The sequence below is a fragment of the Dromaius novaehollandiae genome, chromosome 8 (assembly GCF_036370855.1).
Source record: "Dromaius novaehollandiae isolate bDroNov1 chromosome 8, bDroNov1.hap1, whole genome shotgun sequence".
Classification (NCBI taxonomy): domain Eukaryota; kingdom Metazoa; phylum Chordata; class Aves; order Casuariiformes; family Dromaiidae; genus Dromaius; species Dromaius novaehollandiae.
This window is the reverse complement of record NC_088105.1, coordinates 24,216,163-24,232,445: the sequence shown is the minus strand read 5'-3', so window position 1 is coordinate 24,232,445 and position 16,283 is coordinate 24,216,163. Positions and strand designations below refer to the sequence as shown.

At 40.4% G+C, this 16,283-nt stretch overlaps 1 protein-coding gene across 6 annotated transcripts in view; it reads right to left on the bottom strand.

The window, feature by feature from the left end:
• Window positions 1-15,946, bottom strand: part of KYAT3 (kynurenine aminotransferase 3) — a 29,215-nt gene extending 13,269 nt beyond the window's left edge. For 4 of the 6 annotated variants that reach the window (XR_010390207.1, XR_010390206.1, XR_010390208.1 and 1 more), the window contains exons 1-8: window positions 15,801-15,946; window positions 11,671-11,771; window positions 8,546-8,604; window positions 7,129-7,273; window positions 3,623-3,772; window positions 2,142-2,228; window positions 430-552; window positions 219-339 (exon numbers count right to left, since the gene is read on the bottom strand). Coding sequence is in view for 3 of the 6 variants with exons in the window: in XM_064515955.1 (XP_064372025.1) it covers window positions 219-339; window positions 430-552; window positions 2,142-2,228; window positions 3,623-3,772; window positions 7,129-7,273; window positions 8,546-8,604; window positions 11,671-11,769 (784 nt within the window). In the remaining 3 variants the exon portion in view is untranslated. Of the gene's footprint in view, window positions 1-218; window positions 340-429; window positions 553-2,141; window positions 2,229-3,622; window positions 3,773-7,128; window positions 7,274-8,545; window positions 8,605-9,702; window positions 9,799-11,670; window positions 11,772-15,077; window positions 15,315-15,800 lie in introns of those variants that run through there. The other 2 variants (XM_064515956.1, XM_026116499.2) reach the window with 2 other exon arrangements.
• Between the last annotated feature and the right edge of the window lie 337 nt (window positions 15,947-16,283).

Genomic DNA, 16,283 nt, shown 5'->3' with positions numbered 1-16,283 from the left:
TTTCTACGGATGTCTGCTCCTAAGTGACTTCAGAGCTTTTGGAAATTCTATCCTTATTCTTTAAAATATTGTTAAGAAAAGAGAGGGGCTCTTCTTGTCAGAGTCAAATCATTTTAAAATAGACAAAGTTTGAAGTCTGAACTTCCTGCACCAACCATTATCTCCGAGAGGCATGTTTATTCCACATCCACCTCTAAGATGCCACAAAAAATCAGTACCTATTTTAATGTGTTTATTTCCTTTGTAGACCAGCCATTCATACACCTCGTCACTGATGCACAGGGCATCATGTTTAATACAAAGATCAGCTATCACCTGGAGCTCTTCTCTGGTAAATACCTGGGATGCAAGAAAGTAAGGGCCAATGTATTAATCACAGTACCCAAGGCATACTCTGAAATTATAGCAATGTTAAAGTAGGACTCTTACCTTGCCAATAGGATTGTGCGGGGTATTCAGAATAATAGCTTTTGTTTTGGAATTAAATTTATTTGCAAGTTCAGTGGGATCTAAGACCCAATCAGCACTAGATGCAGAGTTTCCATCATTTTTCTAAAATAAGAATAAGCATATGCATTACTTGAATACCACACATGTTATAGTCTAAACAGAGATGCTCAACTGCCCCTCAGATCTTGTCCCCTAACCATATGTGCTAACTTCTCCAACCTGCCCTGCTATCCCAGGAGGAGCTTCCAGCTAAGAACAAGATAAATTATGATGACAGTCCTCTCTTGGCTACTGTCTGTCTTAGGGCCTCCCTAGGAATACGTAAGGTTATCCTCACACTACTTAGCACATACACAGTGAGTAGACTGGTTTCCAGGATCTGCTTACATACACACTAACCAGATAGCATGTAATGTGGGAAGTCCAGTCACATAACAATAAAGTATATGGCCTTCCCAGGCACTAGAAAAGCATGTGCTTGCTTGGCTGGAAGGACTGATCATCACTGGACCAGAACTTTAGGTCTTCCCCTCCTCCTTATCCACAAGGAAATAGCCAAAGAGTTAAAAATCTGAGCCATTCAGGCTCTGGGGTTTCTGCAGTATCACATGAGGATGACAGAAGTTTGGATCAATTTCTGCAGAGAGCAAAGACCATGGCCATACTAACTTTCTGACACTGGCATGTTACTGGGAGGGAGCAAAACCAAAAAAAGGATGTGAAACAAAAAAATACTTGAAGGAATCCCATCACATTCAAAGCAGCCCTAGCAGGAGGGCACCCAGAATAGCCTCTCCTACTCCCACTGCATTCCTGGAGGCTTTCTGAATGCAGGTTTTTCTGATCTCACAGTGTTCATGCAACAATCCAACCCAAAGAGGCCCTCAGCCAGGAAGCAGGGCTGCCAGTCACTCAAGCCAACAGTAACAGTATCAACACTTTGTGTCCAGAACAGTCCCTGCAAGCTTCCAGCATGATGTCAGTGGTACCAAGCAACCAGATGGTGTCAGCTCTGCCTCCTCTCTTTGCCAGCGTGCCAACACAGCAGCTTCCCCAGCATGGCAGGGCAACACATGCTTGCTCTGATCCCACCAACCTGGACTGTTCCAAAGAACTGAAGCTTTCTGCACCTTTCACAACAGCCAGCTAACAGATTTATCAGTGAAATCACTCTCTAAAAATTAACCCATACCAAAATTATTCCTTTTTACCAATAAATGAACAGTAATTCTAGTACGTATGGCAAATATGTCTACTGCATGATCGCTTCTAATTTAGGAAGCAGATTTTGGAAAAGAAATGATATTCTGTCATTACAGGAGTTGCTGAACGGATCAGAAACCAAATCTTTTAAAGAACAGCAAATACACAAACTGCACTGATATGCAATCACCCTTCCCTTATTTGCAATGAAGACGTTTTTCTGACGGCATCCAAAAAAGGAATCTTGATCAGCTTTCAGAATGCACAAATTGAAGTAGATGAGAAACAATGCCCTACCTTTTCCTATGCTAATAAAATATTCTCTCTGTAATGTTTTGATTTACACTATAGCAATTTATCTCATTTTAATATAATTGGGTATTACAAAAAACTATAGAAAAGAGCATCTCCTACAAGGTGTTCATAAAATTTTATTAGGTATAGAAGAGAAGTTTTAAAGGATAAATATTTTTTAAAAAGCTACTCACATTTCTCAAAGGGATATAAACAGGCTTTGCACCCGCCATCTTTACCATTGGTTCATAACAGTCAAAAAATGGCTCTATTATTATTACCTGAAACAACAATCATCAGTATCAGAAACAAAGAAATTGCAGTGTGTGATACCATCATATTTTCAGATTTATTTTGGTGACATAACTTGATAGCGTTTCTCGCACTCCATCCTCATCTAACATTGCAAATGTTCTTTCTGTTAGAACATCATATAGCAATATCCTCAGTCTAAGTGTGATTAGTACTATTCATTTTAGACAACAGATACAGTTCTTCTAGAGTTATACAGTACAGCTTTTAGCATATGATGCTAGGAGTGGCTGGTCATACAGGCAGATGTGAAGCAACAAGGCAAAGATGAACAACAACAATGGCAAATGGCTGAACCATATCAGGCTGCCCTAATTCCATGCACAAAATCCCAGGTGAAAATAAGTATGCATATGCTATGAGGGATGCGAGGTTTTGTTCTGAACACATTGGTTCTGCTATGCAGCCTCCAGTATTACTCTCACGCAGTAAAGACACATATTTAGGGCGTACTGGCCTATCATGTCCAATGATAGCTGGACACACTTGATCTGAGAATGTGCAGTACCACTAGTTCGGTATTTCCAAGAAGAAGAAGATCCCAGAAGAATGGCTAAAGACCTGAGTTTATCAGAAGAAAATTTTCAGGGAGGAAAAGAGGACAAATCCAAGGAAAATTTTATAGAGGCTAGCCCTATGTAATACGGGAAAAAAAAAAAAAAAGGCCAGTAGCAGACAACCATAAAAAAAGAGAAGTATCAGAACAACAGAGAAGAAAGAGAAGATACAGATAAGAACACATTACAAAAGTGAAAACAGCAAAATACTGAAAGCAAAATGCATGACAAAAGAAAAAACTCTTGTCCTCTGAATACATAAGGAAACATCCCCCCAAAATGACTTTTCATATCACTAGCAAAGAGGCCGAGATCAGCTGTGAAGGGATAAATCATCACAGTTAATACAGTAAGTAAATGATTCTTTCTTTAAAAATGTGTACTTCCCCTCCTATGCTGTTACCCATGCAATAGTCCAAAAGAGAACTTGATATACAATGGTTATTCAAACACCGCAAATACTTTGTGCCAGACTTAGTTTTCTGTTGCAAACAACAGCCCACAAGTTTTTTCAAACAAGAACTCGGTGAGTGTTGTGTTACCAAACAGTAAGAGTGATACAGAAACTGCTACAGGTATCTAAGTATGAAAGGGGTGTGTAAGCTGGTGAATGGTAGGGAAGACACCCAACATCTCCTGACCACAGCTTCTGAAACTGTCAGACAGACATACAGAGGTCTGAATTACTTCCTGCAACAAATCAAATTAACGGAGTTCAAAAAGCAGCCCCAACATAACTGCAAGTGAAAAAATAGACAAATTCTAATTTCAGTGAGTATAAGTAAATATTTCTAATAAAAACTTACTTCATCTCCCTCTTCAATTAATGCCTGTACTGTACTAAAGAGAGATCCATATCCTCCCACTGTCACCAAGATATCTGTGAGAGGGTCAATCTTCCTTCCACAAACTCTCTCGTATATCTGAGACAAGGCTTTCACCAGCAATGGATGTCCCTGTTAAAAGCAAAGAAATACAGTTGACTGGTGTGTTCCTTTTTAGGCAAGAAGCCAGGTGTTACTGACAATGTGTAAGGCCCATGTTTGATTTTTTTCACATGTATCAAAATAATACATTTTAAAATAGAAGAATACAAGATGGGCCTTCGGTGTTAGTGGGTTTGAACAGGCAGTGTGCCTTAAAGAAGTTTTTGCACGCTGGAGAAGAAAAGTGGGTTCAATTTCATCATTTCTACTAGGTAATTCTTCGTAAATCTGATGCTTTTGAATTTCTCTCTTATCATCACATTTAAGGATAGCTCCAAGCAGCCTAAAGTAGAGCTGGAACAAGAGACAGAAGGAGCGGAGAAAATGCTTTCACATCACTTCATCCTCCCTCTCTTTAGAGCCTCCTTCCTATCTGCCCACGTCTCTCTCTGAAGCTGTTTCTGTTTATTTCCCCCTCTCTCAACTACAAATTATTTGGCACAAGGGAAATCTTTTAATTCTGTTTACATACTGCTGATACACAGCACTTATGAACAGAATGATAATTCAAATAACGATATCCCACATCTCAGAGCACCATTTGCGTCCCCTGCAGGATCACAAAGGTTAGTATATTCTTTCGAAAGTATACAAAGAACAAGAAAACAAACAGGAAATAAAGCTCATACACAATATGGAAACAAGAAGGCACAGCTCTGTTTACTCAGGAAGACTACAGATTTCCTGTTGTGAAATTTTTTTCTATTTTTAGATACTTAGTAGAAAGGGAGAAAGCAGCTCAGTGAAAAAAAATGCAGCTATAACAAAAATCCTTCTCGAAAATATTGAACACTGAAGGCATAAAATTATGAATGCTTTTGTAAACAAAAACATTACCATAAATTAAAGCTTGCCAATCACTGTAGATTCAAATGACAGCCACTTCTTGCCATGAGTGTGTCAACTACACAGGAATGCTGCACCACCCAAGTCATGTGAGGTCATTCTCTAGGCCATAGCCATACAGTCAATGAGAGGTCTAAGGGCTGCAGAAACTGAGACAATGTCTCAATTATCAGAGGGATGTGCATCACTCATATTCATCCCTACCATATTTGCTATCCACAAATATTGCAGATAGCTCAAAAACCTTACTAGTGCAGAAAGTTTAGAGGAAGTTTGAAAGCTGAAGATGTAAATATTGCTAAAAATTCCTCTTTAATTTCTATCAACAGTATAGTATTTCCGCAAATGCTCATAATTATCATGAGAATTACCAAGCTATTTGGGACTAAGGAAAAAAATGACAGAAAAATTGAATAATTGCATGCATTGGCAAAATTATACTTATGCCTGATTTGGAAAATTTTGGGGGAAAATCAGTCAGCAGATATTTGTTGGAAGAGATTGTAGCCGATGCTCTCTGTAACCTCTCCCCCTGCACCAAAGTTCCTCCATTACATTGCCCAGACTTCTGAGGAAATTACTAAACTGTGAGAAAGAGTTTTGAAAATCTCTCCAATAAGATAAGAATAAGACAAGAAAGGTAAAATTACAGACAGACATATGACTGTGGAGATGAGGACTGTTAGTAAGTCAAGGATCCAAGCAGAAAAACTCAACATGGAGAGGTATAAAACCCTAAAGGAAAAAAACACTCAGTGTCAGTGCTGACAGTTTCTGGGGATGATGGCAAATCAGCAACACAGGATCCCTTCCAGGGCTGGGAGCTGTGGAGACTCACTCTTCTCCTCAGTGGTACCTGCCTGGCCAGCAAAGACTTTTCAGATGTCTTATTGGGGATGGTGAACATGCTAACGTTTAGTCTAGAAGTTCATTAAACCCCAGCTATCTTTTGTGTGTGTGTCAGCCATTAAACAATTATTTTATACTTCCAAGTTATACATATATCCCTCCTGTAGAGAAGCTTCAGCTAAAGGTGCCCAAACAAAGTGATCCAAAGTGGGATGGTAGTAAGACTGCATTCAGTGGGTATTTTTTTCACCATTCTTGTCAGGGCCCTGAGTGCACTAACAGGCCCTACTGGCCCTCACCAGCCTCACCCGGGGCCTCCACCCATCCCTGCCCGCAGGCTCAAGAGCTCTATTTCAGCTCAGCCCAGGGCTGTTAGCCCTTGCCTGAGCTATGCTGTAGGAGTGCGGGTCTCCAGCTTGCCTGTGCTGAGCCAGTCCTTGACCTGTGGACTGACTCCCTGGCTAGACCTTGAACCTGCCTTGTCACCATGGATCTGCCTAGTGATCACTGGGGTGTATCTGACCTCAGCTGCCGTCACCACGCCTCATCTTGACCTGCAGATCGACTTCCTGGCTTGACCTCAGACCCACCTCATCACCATAAACCTGCCTGGGCTGATCTCAGCTGCTATCTCTGGCCCAGCCCTGCTTGCCTTGCTCAGGTGCTGCAGGACTAGGCCTTGGCTGGGGAGGCCCCTGCCCTGTCAGCTGTGTTAGTGTGCTCAGCTCCCTGTCCCTTCAGGTGCTGCTGGCCCTCACGGCTCCCTGCCGGTTCTCATGCATGCAAATTCTCAGAAAATAGGCAAGAAGCTATGGTGAAATACATAAACAACGACTCCACAACTACTTACCCAGTCACTGGCTTACCAGCTCTACACAGCAATGCTTTCCTACATGTTGCTGCATGTCCTCTAGAAACATATTAGATTGTATATAAACAGACTCCCTAGGATCTTGTAGCAATCCTGACACATTATTCTCAGTTGGACAACATGGTTTATCCTTACCACAAAATTTGAGAAAGACAAACTGAACAGGACAAGGAAGTGGTCATACTAAACCAGAGCAATAGTCCACTTTAATAACCTGCCTTGGAAGAATGACAAATGCCACATGCTCATACATGCTCAAGAGGTAAACTCTACATGTCAACTTGTACAGCAGATAGCAACTATCCTCCAGGGCATAAAATTACTTGTAATTACCTCCTAATGCCCACTGAAACCTACTGAATGTTATGGGTGAATCTTTTCCCAATTCTAGAGGTGCTGTCTCAGCTGTATCAAGTATGTCTTTCTCATTCTACTGTGATCCTATGCATTCATGTTTATACTGAGCAAAATCAGAGGTAAATGTATAATTTATATGCTTTGTGCTGTGAATAGATTTGGTATGAATCTTCAGTGACAATCTACCCACACGCACACTACCACATTGATCTTGCCAAAGGATTCTGCCTTAAAGAACCCCACATGGATGACATTGCTTAGTAGCTGATAAAACTACTAGAGAAACTAAATTTCAGATGTAGGAGTATGAATTATGGATATAACCAATATAAGCAAAGTCTTAGATTTTTCTACATGGTAAGACTTCCACTAATCTTGGGTCCCCAAGTTCCAAGGTACTTACAAAACCCCGTGTGTACTGGTTCAGTCTGTCAACTGCTGCTGCCTTTGCCAGCTCTTCTTTAACATAGCTGGGAGGCGATATATCAGGAAGGCCTTGACCAAGATTGACAATTGAGGGATCTGCTGCCACCTTTGTAAATTCAACCCTAAAGGGAAAAAAAGAGTTCTAAGTTTGACATACAAGATAAAATTGTCTTTTCCATCATCAGCATTAAAAGGCAAAAAGAAGTGTTTCAGATTGCCAAATTCAGAGCAGGGGAAACAGCTTCAAGTAAAGAGTGCTCATACTGAGAAGCAGGGGCTGGGACAAAGTTAAGCAACCACAGGAGTCAGAGGGAACCTAAAAAAGGTTTATTTTCTGCATCTACACAGTAACTTTCTTTCCAGCAAAGTTGTGTTCAGATGGCCACACACACAAACATATAGTAACCCTGGATGTGAGCAGAAATGAAACACTATCCTCTTTGCAAGATGAGGTAGACCTAATTAGAACAGGCACATTAAATGATTTAAAGGCTAGATTCTGTCGAATGAAGGTGTTATTTAAACTATCCAATCATCTCAGAGCATTGTAAATTTTTTTTCTGAGTGATTTTAGGCAACAGACCGTTTCAGGCTGTTCATTAACTGTTTCTAGTACCCTGCCAAAAACTAACTTTAGAATTCTTGATTAATTTTTTTCCTTCTTTCACGGGTAAGCTTTGCATTTTACCCTTTCTTCACTACCCAAATGTCAACAAGATTTACAAAAAAAAAAAAAAAAAAAGCAGCTTCACAATTCTGTAAAATAAATAGAAATTTCTAAAAATGAGTCCGAGGCAGGATGACCAAAGCACCTTGTGTGTGTTACACACAGACACACACACACATACAGCTAGTGTGTGTATATATACACACGTGTACAACGAGTGCAAGCCCAATATGGTGCTGTTATCAATTACCAAAATCCCATTTTTGTCAGTGATGGATTTAATACTGATTTGAGAGTAATTTAATACCAAGAAAAGGTATATTAAAAATAATGGGCCATATTCTAAGGACAAGTATAGTGGTTAAAAAAAGTACTATTCATGTTTTCAAAAAAGCAAGAATAACTTAAATACATTGTTTAACAAAATTAATATTTAAATTTGAAAGTCTGCTATGCCACCATGCCCAAAAGTTGCACTTGTCTTATGTGGTTTACTAGATAGCCAGAAGCCTAACCCTAATGGCTAAAGCTCAATAAATAATTCATAGCTTCAACAGAACTTCTTTCATTGCTTCTGTCCTTTAAGGAGGTGCCAAATATATTTCAGCAGAGACAGCGAGTGCTATATATCTTTGTGGTGCTTATTAGCAATAATTATCAATTCAGAAAGAAAATATATCAGTCAAAGACATTTTCTGAAATTTGCAGATATTTTTCTTTTACTTACCACACATTGCTGTCAAGGCCTTCAATTCGTCTTGTGTTTTTGTGTTTGAACGGCATTGTCTGCAAGATGAAAATATACAAACAGAAGGGTTTTGTTAAGAAAGACAAAGTGCTATACTATTGGATTCTGCATGACAAACTCTCCTTCACACTTTTTCAAATATACTATTGCCAGCTGAATTCAGCAGTTACACAAAATTACAGACATGGTCTTTCATCAAAGCTTTTATAATAGCTTGATTTCAGACTAACATGAAAACACATAAATATGGCCTAAATTCTTATTCATCATTATCTAAACCCACTGAACTTAAGACAAGGTTGGAGCAGTGACATAATTTAGCTCAAAAGCTTTAAAAGATGACCTAGAAAGAATGTACAAACCATATTTTTTTCTTTTTTTTATGATACACTAAAGACTTAAGGACTGAGTTATTTCTGGCCCAATTCCTGCCCAAACCAGTTTGGAAAGCATGTTTTCTATGTAATTATATTTGTAAAATTGATGAGTAACTGGAAAATAGGAAAGACATTTCACATTTTCATTCAGATTATTAAAACTTTCCAATATTTATTTGCAACACAGAAAAACCACATTAGAACCTAAGTTTTGCTATGTATTCAGTTCTTCAATTAAAATCTTATAAAACTACTTCAGAACAGACCTTCATTGAATCCTCCCTATAAAGACAGATAAAAATGGATTGACATTTTTGGTATTTTTAAGCTAAAAAAAAAAAGTAAAGAAAGTTAGGAAAAACTTTCTCTGATGTATTTGTATGTTCAAACAAATAACAAAGCAGCACAAGCTCATTTCTATCTGTGTAAACTAGCCTGACACCAGAAAGAAATTCATGAGGCAAATCAGTCCGATACTCAATACTCCAGATGCTCGTGTCTTTGAGTCAGACTACTGATTTTAGCGACTTTTACCACTGTTAGCCGCTATTGCTGTCTGAAAGATTCAAAAAGCATACTCTAGCTTCTATTTGAGAAAGAAAAACACTGAGTTACCATTACAGTCAAAGTCTCAACTTTGAATCAATGGGAATGACTCACAATAGAAGTGTTCTGCAGGTACATGTTTGCCTGTTTATGACAATGAAGTTACCATATACATAATGCTTTCAGGAATGGGAAGCTATAAGATTAACATACTTCTCTGTTCACATGTCTTCTCTGAGGATCTGATTCTGACCTCATGTGTGAGACACAAACACCAGAGGAATCAAGCACAGAACACCTTCATTTATCCTTAGGAAGAAAACAATCCATTTAGGACAGACAGCTGGATTTGTAATTCTTGACACAGGACATACACCATGGTTAAGAGGGAGCTCTTACAAGGTAATCTGAACTGCATCTACTCAGAAATGCACATGTGGTTTAGAAGATGACTCCACTGTTGGTATTTATTAAATATGATTAATGTCTGGCTGTACTATACGAAATCAGTAATGCGGCATTACTCAGCGAGCCCTCCCCTTTTTCCCATGCTAGACTACTCACACTACAAGGAATGAGAAGTCTTACCCTGAATCTTTCCAGTTAGTAACGAGAATTCTGTACGCTCCTATGTGCAACTCTTCTTCAAATTGTTTTAATTTGATGAAAGCTAAAGGCTTATCAACCGCAGGACTTTTATCACTAAATGTAAGGTAAATCTTTACTGTACTAAGTAACTTTCCCTAGCTAAAATGTATTGACAAATAAAAGAAGCCTTTGCCTAATAAAGCTCTCATACCATTTTAAATTATTTTTAATGATTCAAGCCTTCTTGTTTACTTTTTCTTGCGCCTTGAAACTAGTTATGGAACAGAATAGCTGGAGCTGTGTTAGTTTTCAGGCTTTCACAGCTTCAGCTTAATGTGAGGTTCAGGTCCAGCTCATTCCTTTACTTTGAGAAAGTCAACCAATTAGCTGACATTTTAAAAATGACTTGTTCAGTAGAATTCTTTCTCGTAGAAGGTCATGAGAATTCTTAGGATTCTTTTTTTTGTTTTGGTCCAGTTACGTCATCACTTGATAATCTTCAAGCCATTTTTAGGTACCAGTTACCATCTCGATTAGTTCAAGCATGCAAGGCGCTTCCCCATCAAGCTCTAGCTCTGTGACCTTCTGTTTTCCCTAGTGCTGATCACTTTAGACAGAAGGTCAGGTGCTGCTCCTATTTATCTTTCTCCATAATACAAAGAAACTTGTGGTCAAAGTGAATGGCAGTTTAATACTGACAGAAGGAAATACTTTCACATTTTGCATAATTAAACTGTGAAATTCAATGTCAAAAGCTACAACTGAAGCCAAAAGCTTACAAGAATTAAAAAAAAGAAAAGAGAAGAAAAAAACAATTAGATATTAGCATGGTCAGTAAGAACACCAACTACATTAAATAGATCACAAATACTTACGGCATATGAAAAAACAACTCCAGCAAAACCCAACCTCGAAAGTGGCTTACATGTTAAAAGAAAACTTTTCATACAGGCAACCTATGCTCTAACTGTCCCGAGGAAAGGTTGGAACATCTGATTTTTTGGAGGATGTGACGTGTGCCTTGGTTGACACAAGTTGTTGACTAGGTGAACTCTTGTTCTGACCTGGGAATGCAATTGGTAATCCAATGTTCCACATGCAGTGAAGTGTGTGACCTCCAACCATTCGCCATGTTGCAAAGCTTTGTTTTCTTTCAACAAAACTGGAAGACTTAAAATGAAGTTAAACAATCTCATAAACAATTAAGCTGGGAAATTAAGATGAGTCTGTATAAAATAGAGTTTAAGCTCCACCTTTAAAGTTTGAAAGCTATACACACAGTAGTAATCACTGAATTCCATTGTGCTTGTATGGTTAAATATTTGACTGATTTGAATAACTTAATTTTGCTGGAGCTATTAAACGTTGGAACAATAAAACAAGAAGTAAAGAAAATATAGCTATAGAAAACAATGTTTTGTAGACTTCCTCACATAGGATCAGCGAATCTTAAACTGCCTGGCCAAAAATAATTCAAAACCAAAGCAGGACCCAATCTAATGTATATTTACTGGCAACGTGACAAAATTAGTGCATCTGTAAAATAAATACTACATGAAATAGTTTAATCTATGAAGTTGATGGAATACTTACTGCAAAGGCTGAAAACCTGATGGATTTGGAAGGCAAATCTGTCCGTAGTAAGTGTGTTCTAACGCCAAGGCAACAGAAGCTTCGTGAAGCAAAAAGCATGCCTGCATAACAATTAAATAAGTAAACTGAAAAATACTTACAGATTTCAGGATTGACTTTCTTGCACATCACTAAGCAATTTTAAAAGCTCAGATCTTCCTCTCTCTTCCCTTCAATGGTTTTCTTTCATTGAAATCAGTTCTAGAAAATTACTACCTTATCATATATCTAAACACCGAGGATGAAAGTTTTTAACTGACAGGGCTGCAGAACGTTTCTGAGGAAGGTTTCCTCTATTTGCTGGCACTGATATTTTCCTTGAATGAAAATAAAGACTAAATGCAATTAAAGACTGAAGTCTCTGTTAGAATTAGTATGAAACTCTGTTCATCTAATAAAAATTGCTATCAAAGTGGCCAGCTTAGAAACAATATAAAAAGAACACAATAAAAAAAATATTTAAAACCAGTTTCCATTTTCAAGTGTTTCAAATCTGGCACTCCAAAACTGAGAACTAAAATCACCAGTCACACTGGAGATGTAGGCCTGCATGGTTTATGTAACTACACTAAGTTTTGCTGCAATGATTTGGCAAACAGCAAGTATGTATCAAGGCAGAAAATCCACAGCTAGAAAGGACATTGTGTGGAGTTACAGACCATTCCCTGACCACAGAAAATGAGCCATGTTAATCCATTACCATGAAGAAGTGCAGAAGAAAGTGCTGGTACTTTAGGCAGCTACTTTTAGAATGTACTTTTAAACGCATGTATTGGATGACATTGTCAAAATGACTGGAATTCCTAAGAGAAAAATAATATAACCCAGAGGCCTACATCAGAAACACAGTATGTCACAGCAGTATCATTAACTGTGGTTTGCATAGCTTACTCTTTAGAGAATAAATAACCCCACTTCTGGTCACCCCAGACTATACACCTGAAAACGTGAAGAAAACAACAGCAACGACCAAAAACACAACAAAAATGCAGTATTTGTATTAGAAACAGGAATGTAGTAGCCTATAAAAACAATGCAATGCAAGCTTTGCAGACAGAAGTAGAGAGGACAATTCAGTATCAAAGAAAAAAAATGAGTTTTTCATTAAGAAGAATGGTTTTACTCCAACAAAAAAGCGCTCTTTACATTTTAAACACGAGTTAATAAAAAAGGCTCCTTATCTAGAAACTTTTAATGATGCCTTATCAAATGAGTTAAGTTTTAAAACTAATTTGATTTTGCCTTTCTCCTATTCCAGTGCTACAAACTCAGTCTCAACTGTGAGACCAGCATCCTTCTCACACAGTACTATCCACCAACAAGGGTCCTGGCTAACTCGCTCAGACCCTCAGCAGTACCCACGCAATCCCGTCGTATCGCAAGCTGCAAGTAATTCATTGACACTTCCTTCACAAGGAGAAATACGCTAGTAATTTCCTTAACTCCGCTGGCCCAGATGGCTAACAAAATAAACAGCAATTAAATCTTTGACACTAGTCAGCAGATATTGTCAAAGACAGAAAATACAACTGTTTAGTAAGATCTGTATATACATTTTAAGTTATTTTTCATAATAGCCTTTAGCATATCTAACAGAATCTTTGATAATAAGCACTTGAAATCAACTGGATTGTAAGGGCCTCTATTTTTCTCCCTATGTTGACAAAAATTTTAAGCTAGTATTAGTACACTACCCACATAATGTGACTATAACAGTAGTGCTGTTCTTCCATGGTTTGACCAAAGACACGCTTACTCTTGCTGCATGCTGCAAACATTTACAAGTAATTTCAGTGTGACAAACATGCACAAATTGTACTGAGGAGTAGAAAATGAATCAGTAACTTGCAAACCTTACATGCAGAACAAGCCCTTAACTTTTGCAAGAAAAAGCATTAACATTTGTAAATATTTCTAACATTAGTGCCATGCCACACTGGAAAACAGCATGGCAATCGTAAGGCAATCATACAAAACCACAACCCAGCATGAGGAGCAGCAGACCTGTATCACTGTAGAGTGGTCAATCTCTACAGTACCTGAAACACCTGCAATAAAAATTGATACTCATCTTTAACATCATGGAAGTGCAGAAATTGTGAAAATTTTATGAGGAATATCATGCAAAAAAATATTTTGTTGAATACTTTCAATAAGGAAAGCAAAGGCCTCTTGATGTAACGTTAGTCCTGCCGTACTTAAACCTCTTAGTGCCACTGATCCACTTGCTAATTCATACTCAAGAGCACTCACTGCCAAGACTAGTGTCCCCTAGGCTGAACAGCCTCCTATAAATTACTTCTGTGACTTTTTTTTCTGTCTAGGAGTACTTCTCTCTCATGTAACACCAAATGCTTCCATTTAAACTACTCTAGCAAGTAAAGGCATCCAGAAGTGATATATCCAGAATACATCACAGGCTCAAGAGGATGATTTACTGTTGCATTTAGGATGATCTCATGTTTATTTGTTGCCTCTGGACATGTTTTGTCAATGATTTTGCTTTACATGAGACAGCTTATAACGTCTGTCCTACCCTAAGTTTTTCTCATCACGATGGAGAATTTCTTACAGCACTGGAACCTACAGAGGTGTTTCAAACCCTGCTTAAATTCTTTTAAAAACTTTTAAGGTTCTTCACACACAGAAAATGCACTGGTCTTTTTGTGGAGAAATGAAAGAGCATTACATTTTTCTTTCTTAGCCTTATGAATGTCTTTTTTTCGGTAGACTTGGAACCAGGCACCGGCTTTTTGGCCAAGAGTAGCATCTGTTAAGCTCAGAAATTTACAGTTCGGAATATTTTTCATCTCATTCTAATTTTCCAACATCTGAAATCATTCACTTTTACTCATAGCCAGTCCTTCTGGAATTCATGCTTGAACTTCCATAGAGCAAAAAAAGAAAGTCAACACACTAGAGAAAGGAAAAGGAAAAATGACTACTCCTGCAGCCTCCTTTCCTGTAGGAGAGTGAGAAGGAAGGCAGACTGTCAGAAAGGTCAACTTGGTCAAAGGTTTTAGTGGGGCTGGGTGAAAGATGCATGTGTTTTTAATTCTGGCAAGTAATCCAGTTTAAGAGTGTGTGCTCAGGAGATTTGGTAAACTAGACTAGAAGATATAGGAAGACTTTGTGACGGGAACTCTCCGGATACATCTGCGCACTAACAATCATTTAGCTCATACAGTGCTTTATAACTGCTGCAGCACAGATAAAATCTCTTGACTAAATGCGAGTCTCTCAGGCTCCACAATAACGCACACTGAATCACTGTTATACCCATGTTATATTCAATATTTGTTGAATACGTAAACTTAAAAGCGTGTCATGTCTCAGCTGAACTTCATGAAGTCTTTGAAAGCCTGTACCTTCACGTGTGCGTGCTTGGAGGATGCAAGCTTTGCAGAAAGAAAGGGTGCCACGCTGCTGAGTCCTCTCCAGATCCTTTCTCCACCACACGAAGGTGGTAACGCACTGACCACGCCGAGAGCACTGTTGCTAATACCTGACTCACACTCAAAGCATCCCTCAGGTGTCCCGCTTAAAAGCTTGTGCACGTGAAGGACTTGCCATCCTAGACAACGTTTTATTTCCTCTCCCACAGTCTGCACGGAAAGGAAAACGCTGAGCACGAAGATATAAGTGTTTTACAACATGGGCTGAGGAGAGGGACCAGGTCGTGGGGGGGGTTGCCTTCACCCCCACCCCCCCCCCAGCACCTTCTGGCATTTACATTTAATACCGCACTTCTTACGCTTCCGCCGAGAGCCGCCCGCTAGCGCGTATCTCCCCGCGGAGGCACGCCGAGCCCGCGGCGCAGCCCGAGCGCCCCGCAGCCCTCACCGCCGGCCCGGCCCGGCCCGGCCCCCGCAGGCCGCGGCCCCGGCGCTGCCCCGGCACACACGCACGGCGGCCGCGCGCACCTCCACAGCGAGGCCGAGGCCGCGGCCCCGGCCCGCCCGCGCCGCGGGGCCGCTCCTGTGGGCTCCCCGCCGCGGCAGCGGATGCCGGGGGCAGCAGCCCCCGCTGCAGGCCCGGCCCGGCCCTGCGTCCCCCGCCCCGCCAGGCCCCGCTCCTGCCCTGCAACTCACCGCCGGGCGCCGCCTGCGCGCTGCCGGCCCGCGGGGAGTGCGGCCGCCGGGGAGGAGCCGGGCGCTGGTCAGCCCGCCCCCGGCGTCCCTAGCGGCAGCGCAGGCGAGGGGCGGCGAGGGTCCGCCCAGGGCGAGGCGAGGGGCGGCGGCAGATGTCGGGGCGGGCGGGGAGGCGCAGCGCGGCCGCTGGTGCGGAGCTGTTACTGAGAGGCCGCGCAGGCGAAGGGCAGGTGTCCCGCTGAGGGCCTGCTCCCAAAATCAGGCACGGGAGCTTGGCTGAACAGTTCAGACTCTGATTTCTCACGCGTACACATGCTCACAGAGATACCTATAATCTGAACAACATCAGAACGGGTCCTGGCGTAGCGCTGAGTAGCGACCCTCGTCCTTCTGCCCTTCCGGAAAGGGAGAAACGTCAAAGCTGTGAACAACCACCTCGCACCTAAGTTAACCCCTCGTCCAAAAAAGAATGGCGTTTTCTGA